General features: G+C 34.7%; 1 protein-coding gene and 1 long non-coding RNA gene across 2 annotated transcripts; one reads left to right on the plus strand and one right to left on the minus strand.

Moving 5' to 3' along the window:
- Positions 1 to 3,047: 3,047 nt before the first annotated feature.
- On the minus strand, positions 3,048 to 4,358 carry LOC123660080. Its single transcript, XR_006744128.1, has 2 exons — positions 4,320 to 4,358; positions 3,048 to 3,346 (listed from the first exon to the last, which is right to left on the minus strand). It is a non-coding gene; the product is annotated as an uncharacterized LOC123660080 (long non-coding RNA).
- Positions 4,359 to 13,025: 8,667 nt separating this feature from the next.
- Positions 13,026 to 26,343, plus strand: LOC123660078 (chloride intracellular channel exc-4). The gene is made up of 8 exons (XM_045595187.1): positions 13,026 to 13,235; positions 14,239 to 14,403; positions 21,908 to 22,047; positions 23,152 to 23,254; positions 23,482 to 23,592; positions 24,034 to 24,102; positions 24,803 to 25,891; positions 26,011 to 26,343. The coding sequence occupies exons 1-7, from the start codon at positions 13,191 to 13,193 to the stop codon at positions 24,893 to 24,895; spliced, it is 726 nt and encodes a 241-aa protein (XP_045451143.1). The 5' UTR covers positions 13,026 to 13,190; the 3' UTR covers positions 24,896 to 25,891; positions 26,011 to 26,343.
- The last annotated feature ends 1,505 nt before the right edge of the window (positions 26,344 to 27,848 follow it).

The following is a 27,848-nucleotide window of genomic DNA, read 5'->3' on the forward strand; positions in this document are numbered from 1 at the left end:
GCAAAGAACGGATTTTGCGATATTACACCGCTAAGGGGGTTTAATTGGGGTTGATACTTTGTATGAAACATATACATTTCAAGTGACTGAATTAAAAAATAATTTGCGTTAAAAATCTTTATAGTAATAGTAATGCATATCTTCATAACCACGCGGACGTAGTCGCGGGCGACGGTTAGTGTATTAAAAAACAAAGTCCCCAAAAGTGTATGTGTTCGATTCTCTTCTGATTGAAAATCTACTGAACGGATTTTCATGCGGTTTCACCAATGGAGAGAGAGCTTCAAGAGGAAGGTTTACGGAACGGCTAAGCCGATTTTGATGAAAGTTTCACTGGAAGTTTGCTGGGAAAACTTTGTGACACACTAATTTAACGCGGGCGAAGCCGCGGGCACAGCTAGTAATATATAAATTTCAAAATATTGATTGTTTAGATAAAAATCAAATTTCATTTGTATATTTTAAAAAAAAAGAAAGATATGGTTGATTTGAATAAAATCGTCTAAAAATTAAAACGATGAGTCGAAAGAAAACAATTTATGCAATTAACAGTAGCAAAACAAACGATAGTGCTGTTTATGGTGATCAATGGTCTTTAATTAACATATTTGTGTACTACTTAAATTTTTCGCACTAAAACAGAGCAAAGATATATTGGACTTAGCGAGAAATTAAAAATTGATATCTCACGTTCGTTGCTGTCGTGTAGTGTCATATGTGCAATCGATTGCGTGCTGACTGCCTTTTTATTGCAAATTGCTTAATTTTAGGCGATAAGCCTGTCTATTCCAGTTATATTTATGTAAAGTGGTATTTTTTCAAGTTTTTTGAGACAAATTTAAATAAAATAAATTTGAAGTTTTCGTCATGTATGATATGTCGAAATAAAATCAGAAATAATAAATATCAAGACACATTATTTAAGATTAGAAAACTGTTCTATAAATATTTAAAGCATTACCAAATTTCAAAAAAACAGTCGCAATCGCTAAGCATTTGATATTCAAACACATTAATAGACAAACATAGGAAATAATTAGTATAACTAATTCGTAACGATAATTATCTTATAGATAATTGATATTTCAATTACATTATATTATATACTAGCCTCCCGGACTGACTTCGTTCTGTGAAAAGTCAATAGTAATTTTTTTTTAAAGTAAGTAGCATAAGTACCTTCCGTGGGACTTAAGGAACATAAATAAATATAAATTAGCCGAATTGGTCGAGTCATTCTGAGTTATACGCTTAGCAACATTCATTTTTATTTATATATAAGATATAAATCAATATATAATTAATGTTTTATTACATATAAATGTTACCTCTAAGCAATTAGTAGCGAATTAGAGATTTCACTACGATTATTCAATAAACGTATCAAGCTCTATAATAATATTAGTTAGATATAATTTTATTTCTAATTTGATATATATCTCTATAGATACCTAATAGTTTACATGTATTTGACTTGAGAATAAGATATTTATCAAATAGAAAACTTGCAAAGCTTAAGAAAGAAGTTCTAAAAATAATAACAAAGCCTAGAGCCTAGATTAGAAAGCGTCACAAAATAAATTAATAGTACCGTAAATAGTTAAACTATAAAATATCGTCGCTGTTACAAATTACTTTGCATTAAATTCAGTATAGGATAATGTTTGTAGTAATCGATGAACCAATTAATTCACCAATGCTTACACGATCATGGTTTATTTATAGTTATAATAATTTAGTGGTTTGTATTTTATTAAAATCGTCACTTTACATATTAAATTACTACAAAACTGTAAACATATTCTGAGTAAACACTACTTAAAAGTTACTTCACCTTTATATTAGTTTTAATGTATTTTTTCCTAATTCAATATATATAATACTAAAAAATGTGTTTATTTAAAACATCACATTAGAAACCTCTAAAACTATCGGTGTTCCTCTACTATATTATGCACGTACATTTAAACTTTCCTCTGGAATCACTCTATTTATCAAGGAAGGTTTTCTCATCAAAATCCGTTGCGTACATTTAAAGATCTAAGCATACAGACAACGGGAAGCGACTTTGTTTTATACTATGTAGTGATGAAAATTAAGTATTTGTTTTACCATTTACATAATATGGGGGAGCAGTGTAGTAGTTAATTGTTACTAAAAATCCATGCCTTTAATCAATGTTTTTTGTCCTTAAATTCGAGAGAACTAAGGTTGAAGTGTAGGTATGAAAAAACAAGTTACAAATTCCACTGGTATTTTCTTACGAGTGGCAGATGCGCATTCATTAGGCTGCTTGCATTAAGACGTCGTTGTTACGAAACCCAACGAGTATAAATGCTATGCCAGTAATTATTTATAATGAATTCAACAGGTTTACGTCTAAATAAAAACATGCTAGTCCATCCAAAGTGTTAGAAAAAAAACGTCGTTTGTTTCCTTTATGTAAATAATATGTTATGACGAATTATACACTTCTGTGTTCCTATACTTTATTATTACCAAATCTATTTTGTTAGAATTAACAAAGTTTAAAAATTGTTTATAATGTTGCATGCAAAATAAATCAGGAACAGTTTCATTTCATTATAATCAGGCGTGTCTTTAATTGCATACTTGCGTTTTCCTACTTTCAATAACTGGACAAATTTAATTAGATTTTTATTTTGTTGCTTATTCTTTAATAGTTCTATAATGTTAATAACAGTTTGTCATTATAGCGAATGATGATAGGCAATCCAGAATAATGATGTCTAGATCTAGATTAGCCATTGAAAGTTATTGTGCTATAAATTATAATATACAATACAAATGTTTAAACACATTACTATCTGATTAAAATGTCTGGTTGCAATGGTAACCCAAAATTGGAAATAAATAATGAGTAATAAATCAACAAAACAATGCATTTAATTAAAAGTACTTACATGGTTATGCATGAACCACAAAACCATTACTAATAAGTTTTTATAAGTGTTAAGTAAAAAATGTTACTATCGTTTTACGTTTTTTAGAGTTACATAAGCTTAAATCATAATAAAACAAATATATTTTTAATATCTTTTGGCTTTAATTCCTGCACAAGTTGAATCTTGAAAAAAGCCTTTAAGACCAAAATCCTTTCGTAAAATCTTCCACAAAGTGGAAGGACATAACCCCAGTTGGTGAGAACTGCGACGAATAGATTATTTGGATCTTCTTCAGTTGTCTTCCTGTACAGCGGCTATAGCTCCTCCAGTGTGCATTATTCGGCGTCTCACGGGATGCACATTATTATTAAAAAAAAGAGTGAATGTGGTCCGAAAACGATCGATTATTGTTCGAATTAGCCGCTCTGAAGGTAAGATTTCTGTACGTCATGAAATGGACGAAGTGTATAAATATATAGGTATATATATATATATATATATATATATATATATATATATATATATAATGTTTAGTGCACTACTGTTCTTTGAACCACTATGTAAATTGACAATATGAACAAGCCGTTCACGTTTCTGACCCGGTTTCACGTCTTTCACAATTTATAAGGTCAAGTGTAAAATCCTTTCTATATTGCCAAACTTGTCTCAAACTATTATAACCTTTTAACTCCAAGTCTGTATTAGTTAACGTCGGTATTCTCCCATTCATATTCAATGACAATGTTGTGGCTTGCTTTTATGAGGAAAATAATTGTTAACAAATTCATCTCTTATTTTATTTCAAGAATTTTTGTTAGCGATTCCATGTTCGCAAGCATCGTGAGGCAAGGTCGTGCTCGTGATGTCATTGTCATCACATGCATGACTATATTTTAAGCTGAGATCATCGCAACTTTATAGCAAATATATAAGCGGGAGTAATAAAGTAAACATTTAAGGTCAAAAGTTCCAGCTGTTAACGATTAAAGCTGATAACTAAATTTAATTTTTCTCGCTACATATTTTCAATGTATTAACTAAGCTGATTATCTCCGTTTAACTTCAATGCATATTTAAATGTTTATTCATCAAGTACTGGATCAACAAAAGCGTCCTAAATTGACTATGCAATTGTCCACGCCTTTCAACTTCCGTTGCGTTTGCCAAACAAAGCGCATTTTGTTCCTTCTATAGATATATTACCTTTAGTCGTTGCTTCATCAGTAAAAAACCACCATTGCTCATTATCGTCAGAAAAATGAACATGGTATAGTTTTTAGTGATCTAACATTAGACAATATTGCAACAGCGAGAGTAAAACAACAATCGTAAATCTATCGCCGGGTCCGAAACGCGGAGGAAGTGTTCGCAGCAATGCGGACGATATAAAATTTCACTTTGACCGAAACGAACCGTCACGCGATACTCGTTTCAGGAGCGTCGAGTAAAACTGAACGAGTCCGTTTATCAAACCGAACGCGCCGCTCAGACAGTTGTGTTCTATTAAAACATGCGAGATGTTCATTTGTTATTATATCACGTACAGCTCGCTTTATTAGCACTTTCGGTTTTTGTCATCCGTTAAATTGTTGCTTATCTTATCCTTTACAATTAGACTTATTTAAGTTACAATAATTTTTCGATCTGTAACCTAATGTTGTTGACGACCTATAATGGTTTTTATATCACTCCTTTGGGTCGAGGTCTTTTATAGCATATGTATGTGACTTCTAAAAAGAAATATGTTTGTCGATTCTTTCGAATTTCGAAGTTTTAAATTGTTTTGTAATCCGATATTTATCATTTATGGTATAAAACAGTATAATCATATCAGTCTTTAATTATGGTGTTTCCAAACCAAAAACTATTTACTATAATAATAATAACACTTGTGTTATCTTCCCCTATCGTTCGTACTATTTGCTTTAACATCTAAGTATATTTAAAAAAATACTAGTATTTATTAAGTAATGTAGATGAATTTCAAAGATATTCTAGCACCTGGAAAGGGAAGACGGGTTACGCGTAATTAGAGACCAAACTTTCACGGTCTGTAAAGCTGGACCGTGGTCAAGTGTTGGTTACTTTTCCCGACGTGGGTCATTGCACTATTAGTGCTGGTAAAATTTCTCTCGGTTTTTATTTCTTTTCACGCGTATTATGTCCTGCAGAATATTTAGAAAATTACTTTAGGAATATCTAAATTTTTACCTATAGGTCACCTATAATTGTTACCTTAGTAAAATCGGATTTTAGTAATCGGCTTTTATCTAAGTAACGCCAATTATTTCACACGTGGCAAAAAGCATTTCGTAAGTAAGTTATATAAAATCTTAGAAGATAATCTATGAATTTTACTGTAACTGTAATCATTATTTTGGAAATATTTATATATAGATTTTTGACCTTTTGATATATTGTTTTTTTAATGCTTAGGTAATGTAATAGGCATAAGGTTTATTACTATTAAAATGTCTGCATTTCCTACTAGGTCATGCTAAAAGCAAAATAACAGTCTGTGTAGAATGTGTTGAAAGATAAATAAATATTAGATCTGTTTAGTATATTATTTATGGCGTTTTTACATACAACTAACTGACCTCGCAAACGTTGTTTTGCCATATATGTTATTAAATCCCTTAATCCCCCCCCTCCGGCCCTTATAATTTAGGGGTATGAAAAATAGATGTTGGCCGATTCTCAGAGATTCTCAATCGGTTAACCTTTTCGGAGGAGTATTTTAACTAAAATTGTAACACGAGAATTTTATATCATATAAGATATACAATTTTGAAATAACAAATAAACTTTAAAATTACAAATTTTTCGATCACGCACAATTATCTCGAAGTTGTTAGAATCTTTGCACGAATCTTCCTTACTTTTAATACATACACTATATGAATTACAAACACTTTACACTTCTAAGCCATAGGACAGACACATCCATCATAAAACGAATCATCAATTTCTTCCTACAGCATAGACAAAAAATATTTGCTATCAACATACAGGAGGCATACGGTCTACTTTCATTTTCACGAAACTGAAAGTGCCTATATGTTCGGCTAATGTGTACGATGTCGTTGACTTGAATGTTTGTTTTTTCACGGCTGGTTGGCTCTGTGCTGTCTTATCCTATCGTGTTCAGATGCCACGACGTTATTCGGCGTTGCAATTTATTTTGTTTTCAGCCGGTCTCAGCGTCGCGCTCCGTTACTTCCTTGAATTGTTACGGCACGACGTAAACTATTAGTGATCTATTTGCTTTCAGAAGATAGTGACTAATCGCTGTCACTTAGACTTAGCTTAGTTACGCTTTGGACCAATTAGATCATAATAAATTAGTACGCTTGTCCGAAAAGGCTTACCGCAACTGGTTAATTTGAACACACGTTTTAATTTGATAGCGATGAGTCACTATTTTCGTAACGCGAATGGACTCTAGTGGAGTTTATTGTTACTAAAGACGCGAACATCTATTATAGATTTTCTAAAGCCTGTCTATAAACTACTAGATCTAGTTCTGTAGAAAGAGAATGATCTCGAAATCGTCTTCGAAAATGAAAGCCATTCTTAATTACTCAATGATAATATTTAATTGCTATATTAGTTACAGAACGTTAGTTCTAAAAGTAATATATGTTATATAAGTTTTTACAGCGTTATTCGTAACTTAATTAACACCGCCGTAGTAAAACATCCATATAATTATAATAATATAAAACACTTCTCACTATAGTATTGAGTCTTATACTTTGTATTGAGTATGTCTCTCGCACATTTCCCATATTGACAGAGTGAGATGGGCCATTATTATGGCAACGGTTGGTTATTGCAACGCCTTTGTACTTGTTTTGAAATTGTAAAGGTCCGTGCATATTTAATATTTCTAAAATTTACTTTAGAGAAAATTCAATTATTTTTATATACAAATAATTTCATAAGAACCTAAATAACGATAAACAATATGGGATATAGTATAAACATATTATGCAAGTTATACACTTCAAACTTATAAATAAAATAATTATTGTATAATTTTCTTGTAATCTTAAAAACACTCAAGCGTTTTCTTATCTTTTTCGGTGATTTTGGTGATCCACCTGATTTCATGACTCCAATAGTCTTAAAAAACCGAAACATCTAAAATAAAATATAATATTTTTATTCATAATTTAGTTTGAATGCAATAAAAGTTCAATAACTTAAAACTATATTATATCTCAAATGATATAATAAAAGCGTGGAAACTAATTTTTTTTTCAAGAAATTTATGTCCAATTAACGCATAAATACCGATAAAGTCGCAAATGATCCATACTAATATATGTTTGTATATGTCAGACATTGTAATGAATGAGAACATTAATAACATATTCAGAGTAATTGTGTGACTGATTATAATACAAATTACATCACAAATCAATCAGGCGTTTAGCATGCAAATATGAGAAAGGACGCAGATATCCATGGCTCGACCGTGACCATTGTCAATTGAATCGTATGTGTGTACTGTATTTTCTAATCGTAAATACAGTGTACACGTGAGTACGTCTGCTTTATTGTCGGTGCGTCACGCGCCATCGCTCCACCTGGTTTCTATTCTGTCCAGTCATTGGCTGTGTAGACACCATCGTGCACAACAATTACAAAAATTAAATGCAACTTTGTTTGTAATATTTTTCTGCGTTTTAGATAAAATTTGCTTTTTTCCCATTTGGTAGCTTTCAATCGCGACATTTGATGAAGGTAGTTAAATTTTTGTCGTCTTCTATTGGCGGGTGCTCCGACCCTTCTCCAAATCGGAGAAAGACGCGCCTATTGCCTGCTTTGGGACGTTACTGACTTAATCGATCAATCAATCTATTGTTGGAACATCATACCCACAATTCTGTAACCTTATAGCTCTAGTGAGATATGTATTTCATATACTTGAATTTTATCTTCAAGATGTAACTAGTTATTCTACGTTCTGACGCAGCTTGGCATGCAAACGAAAACAACGTTTCATTTCAAATAAACATGTTCTACTAGTTGTAAACTAGAATCCGTATTAGCATGTAGGTACATCATTATAACCTACTACAACATAGCTTAGATGTCGCTTAGACGCGTATTGTTTTATTTGTTTATGCATCGTGACCATTAGACCATAGCGCCGAGAATAGAGAAAACACTCGCGATAAATTATAAATTATTATCGTTTTATGCGCTTTACGTACTTGCATTGTACTGAAAGTATTACTATACTGAGTATAACTTATGGCAGGTTTAATGCCATACATTTATTCGGTTAACAATAAAATAATATTCAATTTGAACTGAATTGAATGTCGAAGTCGATCTTAAGAAGATCGACCTCGGAATGTATTTAAGTCTGCAAGAACTGTTAATAGATTAAGAGTTTAATAAAATTTAATTTAGAAATAGATGGCTTAAGCTGACTAGGCACGTTCTTGATTCACCGTTCGGGCAAGCAATGTTTTTTTTATAAAGTTATAAAAGTTATACGATAGTGCTGAATACGCGTAAAAAGTTTACGAATAGAATCGATTAACCTCCTTTCGGGAAACATTTAAAAAATTAAAGGGAATTGTTTTTTTTTTTTCTAACAATATTTTACGCCTTTAAAATTATCTTATCGCCGAAGCGGAGTTATAATTAAAATTGTAAAAGGTAAAAGTACCGGTGGAAATTTTCTCATTTCGCACGTTTGTTTGAGTACTAGAAAGTTGTTCTAATCAGCGTATGTATTCAGCCCTTTCGACCTCGAATCCGGGCGAGTCTGAGTCATGACTAACTTACAATGGGCCCTTACTACATGTGTAGGTAGATAAAAAATCGGTGACTCATACATGCGGTACAGCTGTAGTCATCAGCCTCCTAAATGCGGTACTCACCAACACAACACTGTTTGAGAAGTTGAAAGAGCTTTGGCACCATATTATTAGAAACACAACATATTATAAAAATAAAATATAATATACTTTTTAACAGAATATTCAATGAAACCTCGTACGTGCGTACTTATTCTTTACAAATGATACTTACGTTATTAAAATTTACATGAAAAGTTATTATATTGTACTGACTTAAGTTAATGATGTTTTATGTAAATTGAATTTAACACAGATATAATAAATTAACACTTAACCATTATATCAATCACTACAGGTAAATTAAAATAGAAATAGTAAATATAATAACAATAATCCATCACACCGGTATCGGGTGGTCACTTTCTATGGAATCGTTGAAGGAAAAGCTCGTTATCATATCAAGTATCGCCTAGCGTTCTATAAACCAAGTTACTATAGTAATAAATAGTATATAATAATTGTGTTTGCTCGCAAACGAAAAAAAAACCGACTTCAATTACATCGAAGAGTAATACAACGTAGATCGACGAAAAAATAGTAATACTTTGTTCGTATTCCATATAACGCGACATTATAAAATTGTAGAATTATATAATGTTCTACTGTTATTTCTAACATTTTGTTAGCGATTGTAGGCAGAAATTTCATAAAAGGCCCGTCGTCGATTCGCGCGAAGCGCTGACATCGCTTATTACGGCGGGTTTTTTAGTTGAAGCAGATTTATATTGAATTACGGTTTATGTCTTTTTTATTAAAAATATGTAATGTTCATGTTTTCACACAGCTCCGATGCACGACTGGAGTTTACCCCTTCAGATCAACTGTCTAAATAGGCACAAAAAGGCTTACTAGTCTAAGAAATATATTATTACTATATCAAATTGTAAATAAATGAATGCAATAACGCCATCTATCGGAACCTAATTGCGTTATTAGAAAACGTCTGAACGCCATCTCTAACAAGGTCATTCGTTCAGTAGATTTTACTGTTCAATTTTTTCATTCCGGGGCCTTAAATGAAAATCGATTCTTAAGGAGAAAACTCCAAAAACAGTCAAGTAAATACGCCATATCAGATATAGCTCAAAAAGTTCGAGTCAAATCTCAATTATATTTAAATGGGACCACATGACAAGCACCACCTATCGATTAAAAAAAGAATCATCGATATCGGTCCACCCAGTAAAATAGTAATGAGGTTAATATAACGTTGGTCGACGTAAAATAGCCAAGTAAATACCCAGTATTAGCGATAACTCAAAAATTAAAAGCTCAAATATATTTATAACGAATAAACTGCTACTTTCTACTCTAGTGGAATATTGTAATTTGATCGATAGTGAACGAAGTAATTTCATTACATTTTGATAGATGGCGTTGTGGCAAAGTATTGAACATGACCACAGTCGTCTTAACATCGTCATGTAAATACGTGTCATCAAAGATTACTCAAAAATTGCTCATTATATCTCAATCATATTTAAAACGGACGACATGACAAGTATTAGCTTTTGATTTATACAAAAAAGATCAAAATCAGTGCACCCAGTAAAAAGATATAACGTATAATACAACGTAGGGTGACGAAAAAACCGTCAAGTAAATACGCAATATTAGATATAACTCACAAATTACTAATCAAATCTCAATTAAATTTGAATGGGAGCACGTGACGAATAGTAGCTTTTAATTTATATATGAAACGTCAAAATCGGTGCACCCAGTAAAAAGTTATGAGGTATAATACAACGTAAGGTGACGAAAATAATGTCAAGTAAATACGCGTTATCAAAGATTAATCAAAAAGTAGTTATCAGATCTCGATAAAATTTATATGTGACCACATGATAAACATCAGCTTTCGATTAAAGTAAAAATTATCAAAATCGATACACCCAGTAAAAAGTTATTGCGGATTTTCAAGAGTTTCTCTCGATTTCTCTGGGATCCCATCATCAGATCCTGGTTTCCTTGTCATGGTACCAAACTAGGGATATCCCCTTTTTAACAAAAAAATAATTATCAAAATCGGTACATCCAGTAGAAAGTTATGTGGTATAATACAACGTAGGTCGACGAAAAAAGCGTCAAGTAAAAACGCATTATTAGATATAACTCGAAAAGTAGTTGTTAGATCTCAAATAAATTTAAATGGGACCAATCGGCACACACCACCTTTCGATTAAAACAAAATTTGTCGAAATCGGTCTACCTGGTCAAAAGTTCTGATGTAACATACATAAAAAAAAAAAAAAAAAAAAAAAAAAATACAGTCGAATTGAGAACCTCCTCCTTTTTTGGAAGTCGGTTAAAAAGTATATAAAAAGAACAGACGGTCGCCTGTTCCTATGGGAAGCAACTTAATGCTTGTGATTACCAATTTAACAGCCGACTGTGATAGCTACATATTTTATCATATTTTATTTGATAAATATACATAGAAATTCTATATATATACAAATATTATATCCAGAGTCAGGCGGGAATCGAACCCGCAACCCGGGGAGCAGAAAGCCACTATAAACTACGCTAACGGGCCAAATACCGACCTTAAATTAGACTTACTTAGGGTTGTCAATAGTTCTACTTATGGTTGTCAATAGTTCTACTTAGGGTTGTCAATAGTTCTAATTAGGGTTGTCAATTGTTCTTTGTAAGCGATTTTAGATATGACTGGGGTAGAGAGAAGTTTTTTTAATAATATTTTATTAATTGGTGAAACGTTAAATAATATTTCGAAATTAATTAATTACGGACAGGAGTAGGCTAAACTTTTACAAATTTCTGTTAATAAAGGTTGCCTGGAAGAGATCTCTACGAGCAATTCTGATCAAGATCTCTAAGAGACCGTCTTTACATACCCGTATACCTAGTCGTATTAGCACTTCGCTAATCGTAAATTCTAAATACCGTATTTAGTATTGCACGTAATTAACTTCGTATCAAATCGAATTTGTTCGCTTTCTATGTCTTTATATGGCGTAATTTCTGTGCTATATGTAATAAATCAATAAAAACTCCGTCCGACGTAAAATATTTCTTTTATATTTAATGGATGTTATTATACTCTAATTGCCTAAATGATACGTTTATATAATCAATAATAGTTAATAGGAAAATTATTATTGTGTTTATAGAGAAATAATTACCTGTGGAATGTAGGCTAGTGATTTTATTAAATTTCAATTTCATATTCAGAAAAAAAATCTTATTTCAAGAATTTTTGTAATGTCGTCCCTACTAATCTCAAAATTGGATGCACTTTTCATAGTTCCTTCCACCTTAGTCTTGAAAAACTAACTTATTTTATACTATGACCGACCTTATTACAAATGAAGTTGTTACTTCATAAATAATTGTAGCACAATCATTCATAACTTCATCATCACTTCAGCCTATCGCAGTCCACTGCTGGACATAAGCCTCCACAAGTTTGCGCCAAAAATGGCATAAACTCGTGTGTTTTGCCAATAGTCACCACGCTGGGCAGGCGGTTTGGTGTATATCGTTATCCTACATGTAACCGCGGGTCACAGCTCGTATGTAACTCAAATTATACTACGAATAAAGACATAGAGTCGATTTCAGTTTTACTTTTAATTATACGTTCGGAGATAAAGCAGTAATAACAATTGTATGTGAAATAAGCCTCTGTTGTTACATACGGTCGCGGGGCGTCGTGTCGCGAAACAATAGAAAAATGAATATTCAATGAAGGTCCGTCTTACATACGTTCGCTTTGACGTGTCTCTCGGATGCTGTTTACTTAGATACTTGGATTTTTGTTGTTATTACGTGTTTAAAATATGGTGTCATACAAGTTAATTCAGGAGGTCGTCCCCAAATAAAATATTTTAATTATAAATAATTTTTAGGTCATCTTTTACTGAGTTGCAGAAACAATTTAAATCCGTGTAAACTAAATCTAGTATAATGTAAATAACTTAAACGTAACTATTTTAAGTTTGTGTCTATTCTAAAAGATAGTCTATTACCGAGTTCACTTTTAATTGTTATCGTGAATGCAATTGTCCACATGACATGGACTAATTTTGAATATTATTTCGTGGGTTACACTTTTTATTGATGCAATTATAATGTAAAACTCTTAACTTCTCGACAAAACTGTTGTTCGAGAATTCTCGATTACGAGAACTGCACCACGACTTTGGTGTATCCGTTTTTATATTGCACGCCCTTCCACTCCACCAGATGTCAGTCTCACAACTATATTGTTTTGTCTTCCGTTACTCAAATAATTTTGAATGTGTTACAGCTTACAGTGTATATATATCGTTATATGTAAACAAAAATTAAATATTCAATAAATTGTTTGTGTTTGCAGGCATCTACCATCGATGGCCGGAGGAAGGGCGCGTGCCTGTTCTGCCAGGAGTACTTCATGGACCTCTACCTCTTGGCAGAACTCAAAACCATCAGTTTAAAAGTGAGTTGTATATTTATTCTGACAAAAAAAATATATATGACAAAATTTAATAAATATTATTTTAAAAATTACTTATAAGTGAAACAATTCCTCAGTATGAAGATTATTTTAGTTGTGATGTCAACGTCAAGTAATTGATCCTCACAGACCACAGCCTAAACCGCCGGCTTAGCCTCTTTTTTAACCGACTTTAAAAAAAGGAGGAGATTCGATCGTATGATACGCGACGCTTGCGGTTAGATGACAGCTGTTGTAGTTGTTGGCCGCCGCGGGCGCTGCTTTCTTTGCAAGGTTCTATTGCACATGCGCGCCGGTTATTCGGGCGCTCTCTTTGGTCAAATACACAAGCGTATACCGTTAGAAACAAAATTACGACATTGCATTGGTTAAATAATAAGCGCACGGAAAGTTAAAAATTATAGAAGACAACGTTGAAAACGGAACATTAATTCTTTTTTTGTTGGAAAGGAGATATCCTAAGTGTAGTACCATGATCAGGAAACCAAGATCTGATGATGGGATCCCAGAGAAATGGAGGGAAATCCTCGAAAATCCGCATAAGTTTTTACTGAGTGTACCGATTTTAATGATTTTTAATTTAATCGAAAGCCGATGTTTGGCATGTGGTCACATTTAAATTTCATCGAGATATAAGATTACAACTTTTGAAGTAATCTTTTATAATGCGTAGTTACTTGACTATTTTTTCCTCTACCTACGTTGTATTACTTGTCGATGTAGTTGAAGTCGGTTTTTTTTTTCGTTTACACAATTATTATATATCGAAGGCATGAATTTTGGCTTTTTCTTTATTTTATTAAAATCCTTAGATTAGATTGTTAGACAAATTAATTTATCATACGTGATGTGTATATGAATAATACTTTCATTGATAGGATTGGCGGGAATAACATTGTAATGAAAAATATTGCCAATCGTGCCAACAGCCCATTCAGTATTCCATATTATATACTTTTGTTATAAATAAGTTATAATATTACAGGTAACAACAGTGGACATGCAAAAGCCTCCGCCTGATTTCCGCACCAACTTCGAGGCGACGCATCCACCGATCCTCATTGACAACGGGCTCGCTATCTTAGAGAACGAGAAGATCGAACGGCATATCATGAAATCGGTGCCCGGTGGGCATAATCTCTTCGTACAGGTAAGACAAAACAGGAAAGCTAATTTGGTATTATAAGGTTGAATTAGGTTATGTTTTAGTGATTGATTCCTTCGCGAACTCATGAGTTCGCGCCATAATGTAGGGTGTGAACTTGTCCTATGTCCAGCTGTGGACTGCGATTAGGCTTCACCCATTGTTCTTCGTGGTCTTATTCTTTAAGATTAATGAATACTAATGGTCCCAAATTAACACAGATGATTTCGCCAAAAATCACTGTATGAGACTTTTATAGTTTACTAGCTAACTTGGCGAACTTCGTAAAGCCTAATTTTTTTTTCTTGAATATAATAATTACATATATCAAAATAAAATATAGCCTATCTTTTAAGCTGGATCAAACTGCACACGGTGTGCAAATTTGATTAAAATCGGTTAAGTAGTTTAGGTGTCCATCGCGGACAAATAACGTGACGCGTAATTTATATAAATTAAGAATTGTATAGAGTAATAGTGTTAGCTAGTATTTAAACTCGACTATTTCGCTTTTTTTCTAAAAATGGTCATCCACTAAAAGTAATTAATTAAAAAAATAAAAGGGGAAAAAAATTCATTATCAAGTTGTTCTCAAGTCTAACAATAAGTGATAAAAGTAATTTTATTAAGAAATAAAAAATATATGTGATAATTAATGAGGATTTTGACAATGTTTTAGAATTTAATTTAAATTATTTACATAACAATAGATTAACATATTCAATTAAATTCAATCGTGTAGTTAAAATTTATGGTCTTAGAATGCTCAGATAGTATACAGCTAATCTAAATATCTTAGATCTACATATTGTTACGTGTTAGGGTTCGAAGGATTTGGAGAGAAAGACCTGCTGACTCTTTTCAAGACTTTATTCACTAGCACTAGGTCCAACACAAAGCACTAGGTTCAATCACTAAGCACTAACGATGTCCTCAGTCGTAGCCAATGTCGTAGGTTTCGCTGGTACCACTCTTGATCACTAGTTTTCACTCTTGAAGTCGCCTCGAAGATCGCTCAAACTGAACTGCACTCGTTCGCCTCGCTACGGCTATTTATATCGGCCGAGACGAGGCCCAGACCATTCTGGAAAGTTCGCGCATGTGCCCGGTTTTCGAGACTATACTTCTATATAGTTCCACAGTTGCTCCTCTAACGCCATCTAGTATTGAGTAGAGAGTTTCATGCGGTCTCTGTCTTTGCGTGGTTTCAATGGTTGCCGCTAGATGGCGCTAGTTTCTTTGTGTGTCCTTAACACTACTCCCCTCTTAGAGATGCTCGTCCCGAGCATCGTTGTTACTGCCATGGTAACGCGCCAGACGGTCTATGTGTACCACTTTGAATGTCCCTCTTGGTTGCTTTTGAATCCTGTAAGTCACATCATTCAGTCGGGTAACCACTTTGTATGGACCGTCCCACTTGGTCTGCAACTTTGGCGATTTCCCTTTCCGGCGGGTTGGGTTATGCAGCCACACCAGTGACCCTTCCTTGAAGCCGCTCGTGTTCGATTTCCGGTCGTATCGGGTTTTCATGTTCTCACTTGACTGTAAACCATTTTCCCGAACCAAGGCGTGTATATAGCGCATTTTCTCCCTTAAATCGCTGACATAGTCTTGTACGGTATTTGGTTCCTCCGGTGACCCTCCAGTCAATAGGTCTACTGGTATTCGTAATTCTCTACCGTAATTGACATACGCCGGGGTAGCTTTTATGCTCTCATGCTCGGCGGTTCGGTACGACAGAAGGAAGAGCGGTATATACTTGTCCCAATCTTTTTGTTTGTCGTCTACCAATTTCGCTAAATGCCTCTCAAGGGTCTGGTTAAATCTCTCAACCATTCCATCAGACTGTGGACGGTACGCGGTGGTCCTCGTCTTATGCATGCCCAAAATTCTGCACACTTCCTGGAATACTTGCGATTCGAAGTTCCTGCCCTGATCAGAATGGATTTCTAGAGGCACGCCAAAGCGACATATCACTTCTTCGACTAACTTAGAAGCGACTGTTGTAGCTTCTTGGTTTGGTATGGCGAACACTTCGGGCCATTTGGTGAAGTAGTCCATGACGACCATAAAATACTTGTTTCCCGATTCCGTTACAGGAAATGGCCCCGCTACGTCAACTGCAATTCGTTCCCACGGTGCACCGACGTTATACAACCGCAGATTCCCACGGCTCCTGGTCTGTGGTCCTTTTACAGCAGCGCAAGTAGTACATTTGCGGCACCAATCCTGTACATCATCTCGACAATGCAACCAGTAGAATCGTTCTCGCACTTTTATTAACGTCCTCTTGACACCTAGATGACCTCCTGATACGCCATCATGTATTTCGCGGAGAACATCTGGTACTCTCGTTCTTGGGACAATTATCTGAAGGTGGAACTCTCTGCCGTTAGTCTTCTCCCATTTCCGGTAGAGTATTCCGTTTTGAAGTATCAGACTGTCCCATTGAGCCCAGTACGCCTTAGTGACAGCGCCAGTGGGTGCAACCTCACTCCAGATAGGTTTTACGTCACCCCGTTTCTTCCATGTGATGATGTGCCGAAGGTCGTCATCTCTTTCTTGAGCCTCCCTCATAGCATCACTCTCCCAGATACCCAAAGGACTTGTTCTTGTTAGCTTTAATGTTACTTCATTAGATTCTTGCTTAACACAATGTTTGCAGTCTTCCGAACACGGCCTTCGTGAGAGTGCATCGGCATTCCCATGCATCTTTCCGCTGCGGTGTTCCACCTTGAAGTCGTACTCCTGAGCCCGGGCAGGAGGCGAAGCCCTTTGCTTCTTCAGCTCCTCTATTTGTTCCTCTATCCTTTTCATCCGTGCTATCTGGGTCTTCTTCTGCGGGCAGTTGAGCTGAAGATGGCCCCTTTCGCCGCACTTGTAGCACATGACTCCATAGCTTTTCTTCGTAGGAGCCTTAACTACCTTGACTTCCTCAGAAACCTCGCGGATCTTATGCCGTATGTCATGGCGAACAGCCTCGACCTCCAAAGCATGCGCCAATGCTTCCTTTAATGAGGTATGGTGACGAAGCCTCACTGCAGCTCTGACTTCCAGGTCTTTGATTCCGTCGACAAATGCTTGAACAATATTCGTGTTTACCATCTTGGTGTCTGCTCCTGGGTGTGACTTCCTAACGAGTTTTTCGATTTCCAACGCCCATTGTTGTAGTCCTTCTCCTGGGCGTTGAACTCTGTCACGCAGTTGGGCACGGAACACGTGCTCCAGATGTCGATCCCCGTATCGGGATTCAAGTGCCTCCATCAAGTCTTGGAACCCGTTTTCCGTATGTGGCAGTGCTTCCAGAACCGACAAAGCTTGCCCCCTGAGCGCAACAGTGAGAGCGGTCAGGCATTGTTCTTCCGTCCATCCGTTGGCAGTAGCAACAGTCTGGAATTGTCGACGATAAGCGTTCCACGAAGTAGTGCCGTCGTATGGAGGCACTTTCACTTTTGCTCCTTGCCCCACTCCGGTAGTTCCACTAGACATCGCAATTCTCATGGTTTCAAGGCTTACTACTCTCTTCTGTAGTTCAGCGAGGCCGGTTTTCACATTTTCAAGATCCAATCCTAACCCGGTAACTCGTTCTTCCACTACGTCGACATCTTTTCGAAGCTTAGTCACCGCGTAACTAACATCTTTTACAGCCCAAAGCGTTTTTTCTTGGAGCTCTTTTTGTTGCTCTTGTGATTCTTGCAATTTTAAACTTGTTTGCTCTTGCGATTCTTGCAAAGCACGAATTTCAGCCTTTTGTTGCTCTTGTGATTCTTGCAAAGCATCACGAATTTCAGCCTTTTGCAGCTCCATTAATTTAATTAAACTTGCTAATTGAAGAGCCACTTGAGAGTCTGTAGAAGCTACGGGGTCAGCGGGCGGGGCTTGGTCCACGGTAGGTGGAGCTTGGTCCCCAGTAGGTGTGGCCTCCGCAGCTCGTTGTGCCCTTGTCCTGACGCCCTTGACGTCCTTAAAGTCTTCTCTCGGAGTCAATGGCATCTCCAAATCCCACTTCTGACACCAGTTGTTACGTGTTAGGGTTCGAAGGATTTGGAGAGAAAGACCTGCTGACTCTTTTCAAGACTTTATTCACTAGCACTAGGTCCAACACAAAGCACTAGGTTCAATCACTAAGCACTAACGATGTCCTCAGTCGTAGCCAATGTCGTAGGTTTCGCTGGTACCACTCTTGATCACTAGTTTTCACTCTTGAAGTCGCCTCGAAGATCGCTCAAACTGAACTGCACTCGTTCGCCTCGCTACGGCTATTTATATCGGCCGAGACGAGGCCCAGACCATTCTGGAAAGTTCGCGCATGTGCCCGGTTTTCGAGACTATACTTCTATATAGTTCCACAGTTGCTCCTCTAACGCCATCTAGTATTGAGTAGAGAGTTTCATGCGGTCTCTGTCTTTGCGTGGTTTCAATGGTTGCCGCTAGATGGCGCTAGTTTCTTTGTGTGTCCTTAACAATATTTATGTACTGTTGACTTAAAATCAAATTATAAGAATATTTAATTCTTATATTATATAAAATTCTCATGTCACAATGTTAGTTAAAATGCTCCCCCGAAACGGCTGGATCGATTTTTATGCCATTTTGTGTGCATATCGGCTAGGTCTGAGAATTGGCTAACATCTGTGTTTCATACCCCTATAAGTTTTAAGGGGGAAGGGGATTAAGGGGGTTAATAACATATGGCAAAACAACGTTTGCGGGGTCGGCTAGTAACATATATTATTGTATAAATACGCTGATGTCTGAGAAGATATTTTGATATTATAATTTTGAGTCAATGGTCACTCTAACGATTTTGTTGACGATTCGTATTGAAGAGGCTTTAAAAGCAATCAACCATTTCACTATAATAAATATATTTTTTATTGACTGAATATGTATCTAACGTTTTAACAATGAGACTTTATAATTATAAATTGATTATTTTCATAACATATAGCGTCACACAACTGGGCTTATGTAAGTTATACTCTATATACCGTGTATAAACACGATTATTTTACATTTTTCCCGAGATACCAAGTAACTATTCTAAAACAAAACTTGTCATTGTGTAAAAATTCATCCAGAACCATTTAGCTGTTTTGATAAATATATTCTCACACCACATCCGTGGCAACAAGCGTACGGTTCGCTTATCGTAGTCTATGGAAGCCGAGCCCGCCACACAGTAACACAACACAGTATCAAAGTTTTATTTGTGTATGATCTTCTGTAAGGCTAAGGTACCTCGCAATTGAGCTGCTACAGACTGTAAGCAAGCCGACTCCTTCTTACTTAAAGAAAATATTTAGAAAGATTCGAGAATATAATTTTATAAAAGCATAATTATGATAGTTGTGATAAATTAATCACCATATTTGTGATCTTTTCGTTAAAATTATGTAACGATCGAGTTTTTGATTGCATTACAAAAGATGCGACGTATCTAGACTAAAACGGCGGAATAATATTTACGTAATATTGATACTTTAATCGATTTATGAGGTTGTTATAACGATTTTTATTTGTGTTCATTGCTTAATAAAAATTAAACAAAACGGCACATTAATTTAAGTGTATAATACGTATGTATATATTGGTAAACATTTTACGTGTATCATTATAGTTGCGGAGTTGGTTTTGCAACGGTTATATCGAAAATTTATTTTATTTATGTTAGTTTATCGTTTGATAGCTATAATAAAAAAATTACAAAACTATTTTTGCTTAAATGTTTGGGTTTCTCAAGTTCCCAAAAACTGAAATGGAACTGTTTTAAAATATATAATTAGGCCGGCAAACAAGCGTACGGCTCACCTGATGGTAATCGATTACCGTAGCTTATAGACGTTAGCAAAACCAGAAGCATCGCAAGCGCATAGCCGATTCTATTCCTAATTCCTCCCAGGACCTCTGGTACCCTTACTCACCAACCGGAACACAACACTGCTTGAAAACTATTTACTAAGTATTATTTAGCTGTGATCTTCTGTAAAGTCGATGTACTAACCTAGTCGGGCTTCTTCGTGTTTTGAGCAGGAAATTTCCTGCTGTGACCTACCACAGTTCGGAACTTGATAAATATCTACACCGTTTTACGTATAAATCATAGTTATTAGAACTTTCTAATTGTCTGTCCTAGTACAGTTGATCGCTTATGTTTATTATCCACCTATCTTAGTGGACACTACTGCACATTGATCTCACCAAGTTAATCCCCTAGAATGATCTCGAATTTTTCTAAAACAGTGCACTGATAAAATGATGTTATAAAAACAAATGTTCAATAGTATTCTCACTGAATGGTTTTATTAAAATTAATCAATACTTTTTTTACTATTTTCGTGGAACAGATGCACAATATTAAATTTCGACACTGCACTTCAATTAGTATGGCATGTGGCGTGTTATCAGAACCGGAAGTTCCGGCCCCTTTGTTTTTTCGATGGTAGCAGATTTTAGACCAAATGTGTTGCTATTTTTAAATAACTTTATGTCGAAGCCTTATTTTACACTCTATTCTTAGATTTACGTGTCGATTATTTTGAATGACGAAAAGCATCAAGATAGTAACTGTTGTGATTCTTGCCGACTCTTCTCACCAGAATCTTCATTCTGATTTAGTGGAAGCTTTACATTAGTAATATAATTATGACGATAGCTTTTAACTGACGATTCAAAGGCGCTTTTAAAGCAAGATTTTTTTATATTTGTTGAGAGAAAGATTTGCTGAGAACAAATGCACTGCATGGTATTTTCCACCGTTCCAATTTAAGTAAATGCTCATGAAGTCCGGAATCCCTACTTATCTTAAATATTACCCAGGATTACGGTTAGTAGAGCACCATGAATTGCGTAGCTCGGGGGCATCTGCATGGTGAATAATCTAGCTTTATTGGGTTGAGTGTATAAGTCGATATCTGTAGGTTATAATTTCAAATGTGCGGACTTAGTAACGTTGTATTTCATGCTATATGTTACTAATTTTGTACTAAAACGCAGTTTATATATCATTGTCAAATGAGTAACTGCGGAGTTTCTTCTTCATTTCGAATCGGTGTTAGCTTCACTTTTAAAAATAATAATAATAACTTTAAAATTTTAATTTGTAAAATAATGAATCGAAAGTGCTTTTGTAGCCTATTTGAATAAAGCTATTTTTGATTTTGTAATACCGGCATATCCTTACATGTTTCAGAAAATATTTTAAGTATATCATCTACCCACTAAATCTCAGTGAATGCAATCATATTAGAAGAAGCCTTTGACCAGTCTTGACGCTCTCGTGATCTGTGTGTTGCTGTAAACTATCCGAAACGTCGTACATCTAAAAAGACATAATAAACCGCGATAAAATCCGAAAAGGTTGTTTCATTATAATGAGCGAAATTCGCGTAAACATAAGAAAACATATTTAAGCTTCAAGTTACATAGACGACAATACTTTTGTGACGACAATGTGAAAAATATAGTATGTAAAGAAAAATTAGTAATCATATATTTCGATTTTCCGCAGGACAAGGAGGTAGCGTCGCTGATCGAGAACCTGTACTCGAAACTGAAGCTGGTGCTGGTCCGCAAGGACGAGCAGAAGTCCGCCGCGCTGCGAGCGCACCTGCAGCGCATCGACGCGCTGCTCGAGCGCCGGGGGACCAGGTCGGATCTCATTGTACTATAGTAACTATTGTTTTATTTGACGTGCACACGCGGCTGTCTGTTCCTTGGGTAAGCAACTTAATGCTTACGATATAGGTAACAGTCGACCGACAAAGCAATACATTTTTTATAAAGCCCTCCTCGGTAAATGGACTATATTTTTTTTTTCAAACCTGAGATTAGTGCGTTTAAAAAAAGAACTTTTTTGTTTTATAATATTTAGTATTGGTGATTTGTTTTTTTTTTTTTTTTTTGTTGAAATAACCTGCAAACGTTATTATCGATTGGGGGTGGATTTTACATAATTATGTTAAGTTGATGGCAGGTTAGGGCAATGGTCACAACTTTGTTGCAATTAGCTTGATCTCTGCACGCGAAAATATTTATATAGGTCATAATTATAGATATTTGAGGGATCACGTTTCAAGGTGGATTTATATTTGACTGCCGTGTCGTGAGGGCTAACGTTTACATTATTATGTGTATGTGTGTGTGTGTGTGTGTTCTGACGCATCAGAACGATATTTTGAAGTCATCCATTTTGAAGTTCCAAATAAACTATTATTTTACAATTTACGTAAATAAACAAGCGACGTTGATGCGTCATAACACAATACTGTTCACATTAATCTGACGTGTCGTGATGGCGCCGTTTCAGCAACCCCCGCAACCCGCAATCTGACGCGAATCGAGATCGGTTCTGATGCGACACATCAGAAGCCATCAGGACATGACACAACACATAAATTAAAACTTTGTTATATGAAATGTACGATACCGATTCTGTTCTGATGCGACACGACACAACACGCACGTCACGTCACGTCACGTCAAATATAAATCCGCCTTCAATTGTCTTTGTGTGTGCTGATCACGACAATTGGTGACATCTTACTGGGTGCTATTCAGTTGAGATTGAACTATTTTTAACCGACTTCAAAAGAAGGAGGAGGTTGACTAAAAATTGTTTAGAAACTTAGAAAAACTTTAATAATTTAAAAAGCCATCTTGATGTTTATCATTTAAATAATATTTATTTTAATGAATTATTATTAGCCTGTTATAATAGATTTTTATTTAAAATAACAATATTTTTTTCGACAGATTCCTAACTGGCGACACTATGTGTTGCTTCGATTGCGAGTTGATGCCTCGTTTACAGCACATCCGCGTTGCCGGCAAGTACTTCGTTGACTTTGAAATACCGGTAAGTGACAATCTATTGGCTTAATGATGGCCTTTCATGGACTTTATTACACCAGAGGCCAAATCTGTACTAATGTAGTAATATAGAGAGTATAGATTATAATATTAAAATTGACAATACTATTTAGTATAATGTAAAGATGTAAATCGAATTTAATTATTCGAATGCAAATTTTAAATAACATATTTTTTTTAATTTCTCATAGTCAGTTATTGTTTTAATTTCAGACGAGTTTCCGCGCTCTCTGGCGTTACATGTACCACATGTACCAGCTGGACGCGTTCACACAAAGCTGCCCCGCCGACCAGGACATTATCAATCACTACAAACTGCAACAGGTAAAAAAATATATATAACTGGCCTGTAGAGGCAATATAAAAAATGCTAGGATGTTTTAAAAAAAAGATACGGGCAACTACGAGCCCGAATATTGAGCCCTGTGATGTTGTATTATAAATAAATAAAAAAATTACAAGAAAATACATGTATTTTTAAGTTATATTCGATTTAAAATTCGAATTTAAATCGAACATAACTATGCGAAATTTGAAAAAAATATTATATTTGTAGAAGCTAGAACACTTCTAGAAATTATTTTTGATCCCGATATGTCTTATCATGAACATTTTTTTTAAACACGTAGCACTGGCCTAAGCTTTTCTATTTATCTATGTAGCTGCTTCCTTTACTTAGTAAAACTGTATTTCGTACGATATATTTTCGGGTATCATTTTTCTATTCTCTATTTCTATCCATGTGATGATGACTATCGGGCGCAGTTATCTACAAAAGGTTTGGTATTGTCGCCGACGCTGGCAAGACAACGGAAAGATGACGACGCCTCGAGGGTACGTTGCGTGGTTGTGACGTCGCGATACATTGTGTACATAGACCATAAATTAAAAATATAACCTACATTTAACATAACTGGTATAAGTTGTATATATTTTGAATATTAATTGAACAATTTTCACATAATTATCATTACTGAAATTTAGTTGCTATAAGCAACTATCAATATCACTTCAGAAAATTGATTAAATATTCTACCGACAGTATATTCTGTCGCCATCATATTCTGTCGAGAATGTTAGAATAATGGTGTATCCTACCGATAACAGTACTACTGCTGGACTATCAGCATTCGCCTAACAAGCATCTCCAGTTCACTACATATCACGGAACATTGCTTATTGATAGATTAATTCACTGCCTGTGACGTGTTTACATTCATAACGTTGGGTGCGGTTTATTGATGTGATAACTTGTTAAAACTAATTTATTAAAAGATATATTTTTACTATCGTAACATTTTGTACATATTCTTGGTTACCCAAATCCATTGTCTTTTGTTATATTATTGTATAATTACTTCTTGATTTCAACGTATTCTTATCTAATCTATCTAATTGACGATAAAAAAATTGTTGTAATAAATATTATAATCCATTTCTTTTCATTGTTTTAATCAAAGATTACAGTAGTTATGAAGCAAAAAAGGTTTTCTATTTAATTTTGTTGTTCCAATTATTCGTTTATATGTTACAGGCATTAAAGATGAAGAAACACGAAGAACTTGAAACGCCGACGTTCACGACGTCCATCCCTATCGACGTCAACGACGTGAATAACTCCGAATAGTAACAGATGAACGGACATCGACCCTCGGTACAATAGGCTTTAAGCTGAACTATCATTGTTACTGATTTGCCAATAGTAATTAATATTCTTTGGATCCCGTACCGAGGATCCAATTTGTATCACATTTTTTGTGATAGCTTCCTGTAACCTTGCTCCATTATGAGATGAAGGTTGAAAAGTATTCTTTTTTTTTGTAATTATGTATAAGTTTGGCGTTGACTTATAATACAGTAAATCTAAAAGATTGAATGTTTTTGGTGCAATCAAAATTGATAAAATTAATAAATGTAATCGTGTTACGGATGTTTGTTAAATATCTTTTCTTTGAAGTTAAGTGAATTGGTTGATGCAAGTCTAACTACATATTTGGATCCCTCTTATCTACGTCACGGGAGGTTATTGTGGCCATTTTGATTGGTTATGAAAGGCTTTCTTTACCAAAATATATTCGGCAGAGGTTTGAACGTTTTATTAAGAAAATTTCAATTCTACATAATGATATATTTTTTATAATTTTTTCTTAGCTTTTAGTTCAGTGTTGAAACAACGAATTAACATTCAGACTTTTGTATTATATTCACAATTTTTTAATTGGTTCACAGTATTCATTATCTTTTGAACATCTTAGTTTAGGTCTTAGTTAGGAACTTCAGCCATTTAAAACACCTCTGCCTTTACTTGGTTCGGTAATTGCAACAGTTATTATTTTTACTTATATTTATTTGATACAAAGCATATTGAGTGCTCTTGCCTGCCTCAAAGTTACCTTTTATGAAGGTAGTATTTAAGTATGTACTTATCTTTTATACATAGATTCAATCTTTGCTGTGTTAGTTTAGAACATAATTCCATATAAAGTTAATGCAAATCCAATAAAAATAATGCAAAAATACACATTTACAAATCAAACAAAATAAAAATTGTTATTCTAAGCACACATTGTAATTCTTATTCCTTATGTTAAAAGTTATGAAAATTTAAATATTATGTATTATTGTCTCATCATTGCAGCCTTTACAGTCCACTACTGGACACAGGCCTCCACAAGTTTACGCCAAAAATAGCGTGAACTCATGTGTTTTGCCCATAGTCACCACGCTGGGCAGGCGGGTTAGTGACCGATTATTGCCTATTATATTGTAATTAACTTTTTATAGAAATGTGTTTGTAACTCGCACAGCTGTTTAAAACCCTGTTGACCTCCAATGTAATTAAAACAATTAAGAATACTTTAAAATTAACCACCTGAATAGGATCCCGGAAAGTTATTTTTTTTTATTTTATTTGTAAACAATTTAATAGATTATTTTGTGAATCATTTATTATTTATAGTACAGAATAGGACAAGGGCGAGAGACATCATGTCAATTGGACAATGTATAAAATATTAATACTAGATTTTAATGTAAATGTTAAGGAATAAACCTGGATAAATATTATTATTTTTTTATTTGTGTTTTATTTTTTCCTTTTGTTTTTTTTTACGTTCATATTTTGTCTATACAGGGTTACTTGTAAAACACCAGCATCCTTGCAGGACAAGATAGCTACCATCATAAGTAACAACATTTGTTCCACGACTTTTGATAATTTATTAGATTTTATTTTCATACAAAAAAAATATTAATTTAATTTTCCGTTTGAATGTTATAAACTCTACGCGCATCCCAAATATTAGGTAAACAGTTACTACTTGCGGGTGTGAATGTGAGGGGGGAAGGAAGGGCCGGAGCTGCGCTAGCGCCCTTGAACTTGAACTATTTCGCTAGCCGAAGCAGTCGGCGCGGCGACTTTGATGCGCCCGCGTCATACGATTTTGTGTGCCACTCGTATTTATTTTACTCGTATCGATCGATGTATTGTATCTGTACTAAAGTAATTTTATAACCATGGCGTACCGCTATTCTAATGTCGAATACACGGAAATTGTGAGGATGCTGGCTAGGTGTGATGACAATGTATCGGAAGCCTGTCGGCAATATGCCGCTAGGTATCTGAACTTTCCTACACCGAGCCGTGAGACAATGTTTCCGGTCGATGGATTGGATATTACACCAATGGACTTTTATTTATGGGAACACATTAAAACAATGGTGTGGTCGCGAAATTACGAGCGGTGACATGCTCATTGACAAAATAATTTGTGCGTTCAAACAAATTAAAACTAATTCGGAAGTGTTAGCACGTGTTAGTGAACAGCTGATTTTTAGGTGTGGTCTGTGTTGATTGTGATGGTGACTATTTTAAACGCTATCTACGCGATGTAGAGGTAATAGGAATTTAGTTTGTAAATATTATTTTATTGTCAATTATTTTTTATATTTTAATTATTGTAAACACGCTAATTCCACTTTTTAAATACGCCTGCATTACACAATGAAAAGTGAATTATACCTAGCTACCAATATTGAATATTAAATTGGTTTCATTAAACTTAGTAAACGTTAAAGAATAATAATTAGCTACGTCAATAATTTTCACATATTTTAGATTTTCAATATTCAGATAGCTAATCTACATACACATCCGTGTTGCTCTTTGTACATACACATTTACCTAAGTCACTGCGACATACATACTGTGATACTGTCTACAAACCCACCAAGCAATTTATATTATTAACTAGAATTATTTTATTAACTAGAATTATCGGGCAAAGTAAGTGTTATTTATTATTATTATTAGCAGTGCAAGCGCGCGCGAGCGTCGCGTCGTCCTTTCGACAATGAATGAATCAATGAAACATAGACTTCAAATGTCAGGACAGTACAATAAAAACTTAAAAAATCATTTTAAATTAATGTATTGAGTTATGTCAAAAGTCGTAGAACAAATGTTGTTGTACATAATATAAGCTATCTTGTCCTGCGAGGATGCTGGTGTTTTACAAGTAACCCTGTATAATTACACTAGCTGACCTGGCGAACTTCGTATCACCTTATTTTTTTCTGAA

The sequence above is a fragment of the Melitaea cinxia genome, chromosome 15 (assembly GCF_905220565.1).
Source record: "Melitaea cinxia chromosome 15, ilMelCinx1.1, whole genome shotgun sequence".
Taxonomy (NCBI): domain Eukaryota; kingdom Metazoa; phylum Arthropoda; class Insecta; order Lepidoptera; family Nymphalidae; genus Melitaea; species Melitaea cinxia.

Bases quoted from the DNA above. Each gene is read 5' to 3' on its own strand.
- LOC123660078 (XM_045595187.1), top strand. From the start codon at position 13,191: ATGGACCTCTACCTCTTGGCAGAACTCAAAACCATCAGTTTAAAA. The intron at 23,255-23,481 runs GTAAGTGACAAT...TTTTAATTTCAG, and splicing joins TCGTTGACTTTGAAATACCG to ACGAGTTTCCGCGCTCTCTG. The intron at 23,593-24,033 runs GTAAAAAAATAT...TATCGGGCGCAG, and splicing joins ATCACTACAAACTGCAACAG to TTATCTACAAAAGGTTTGGT.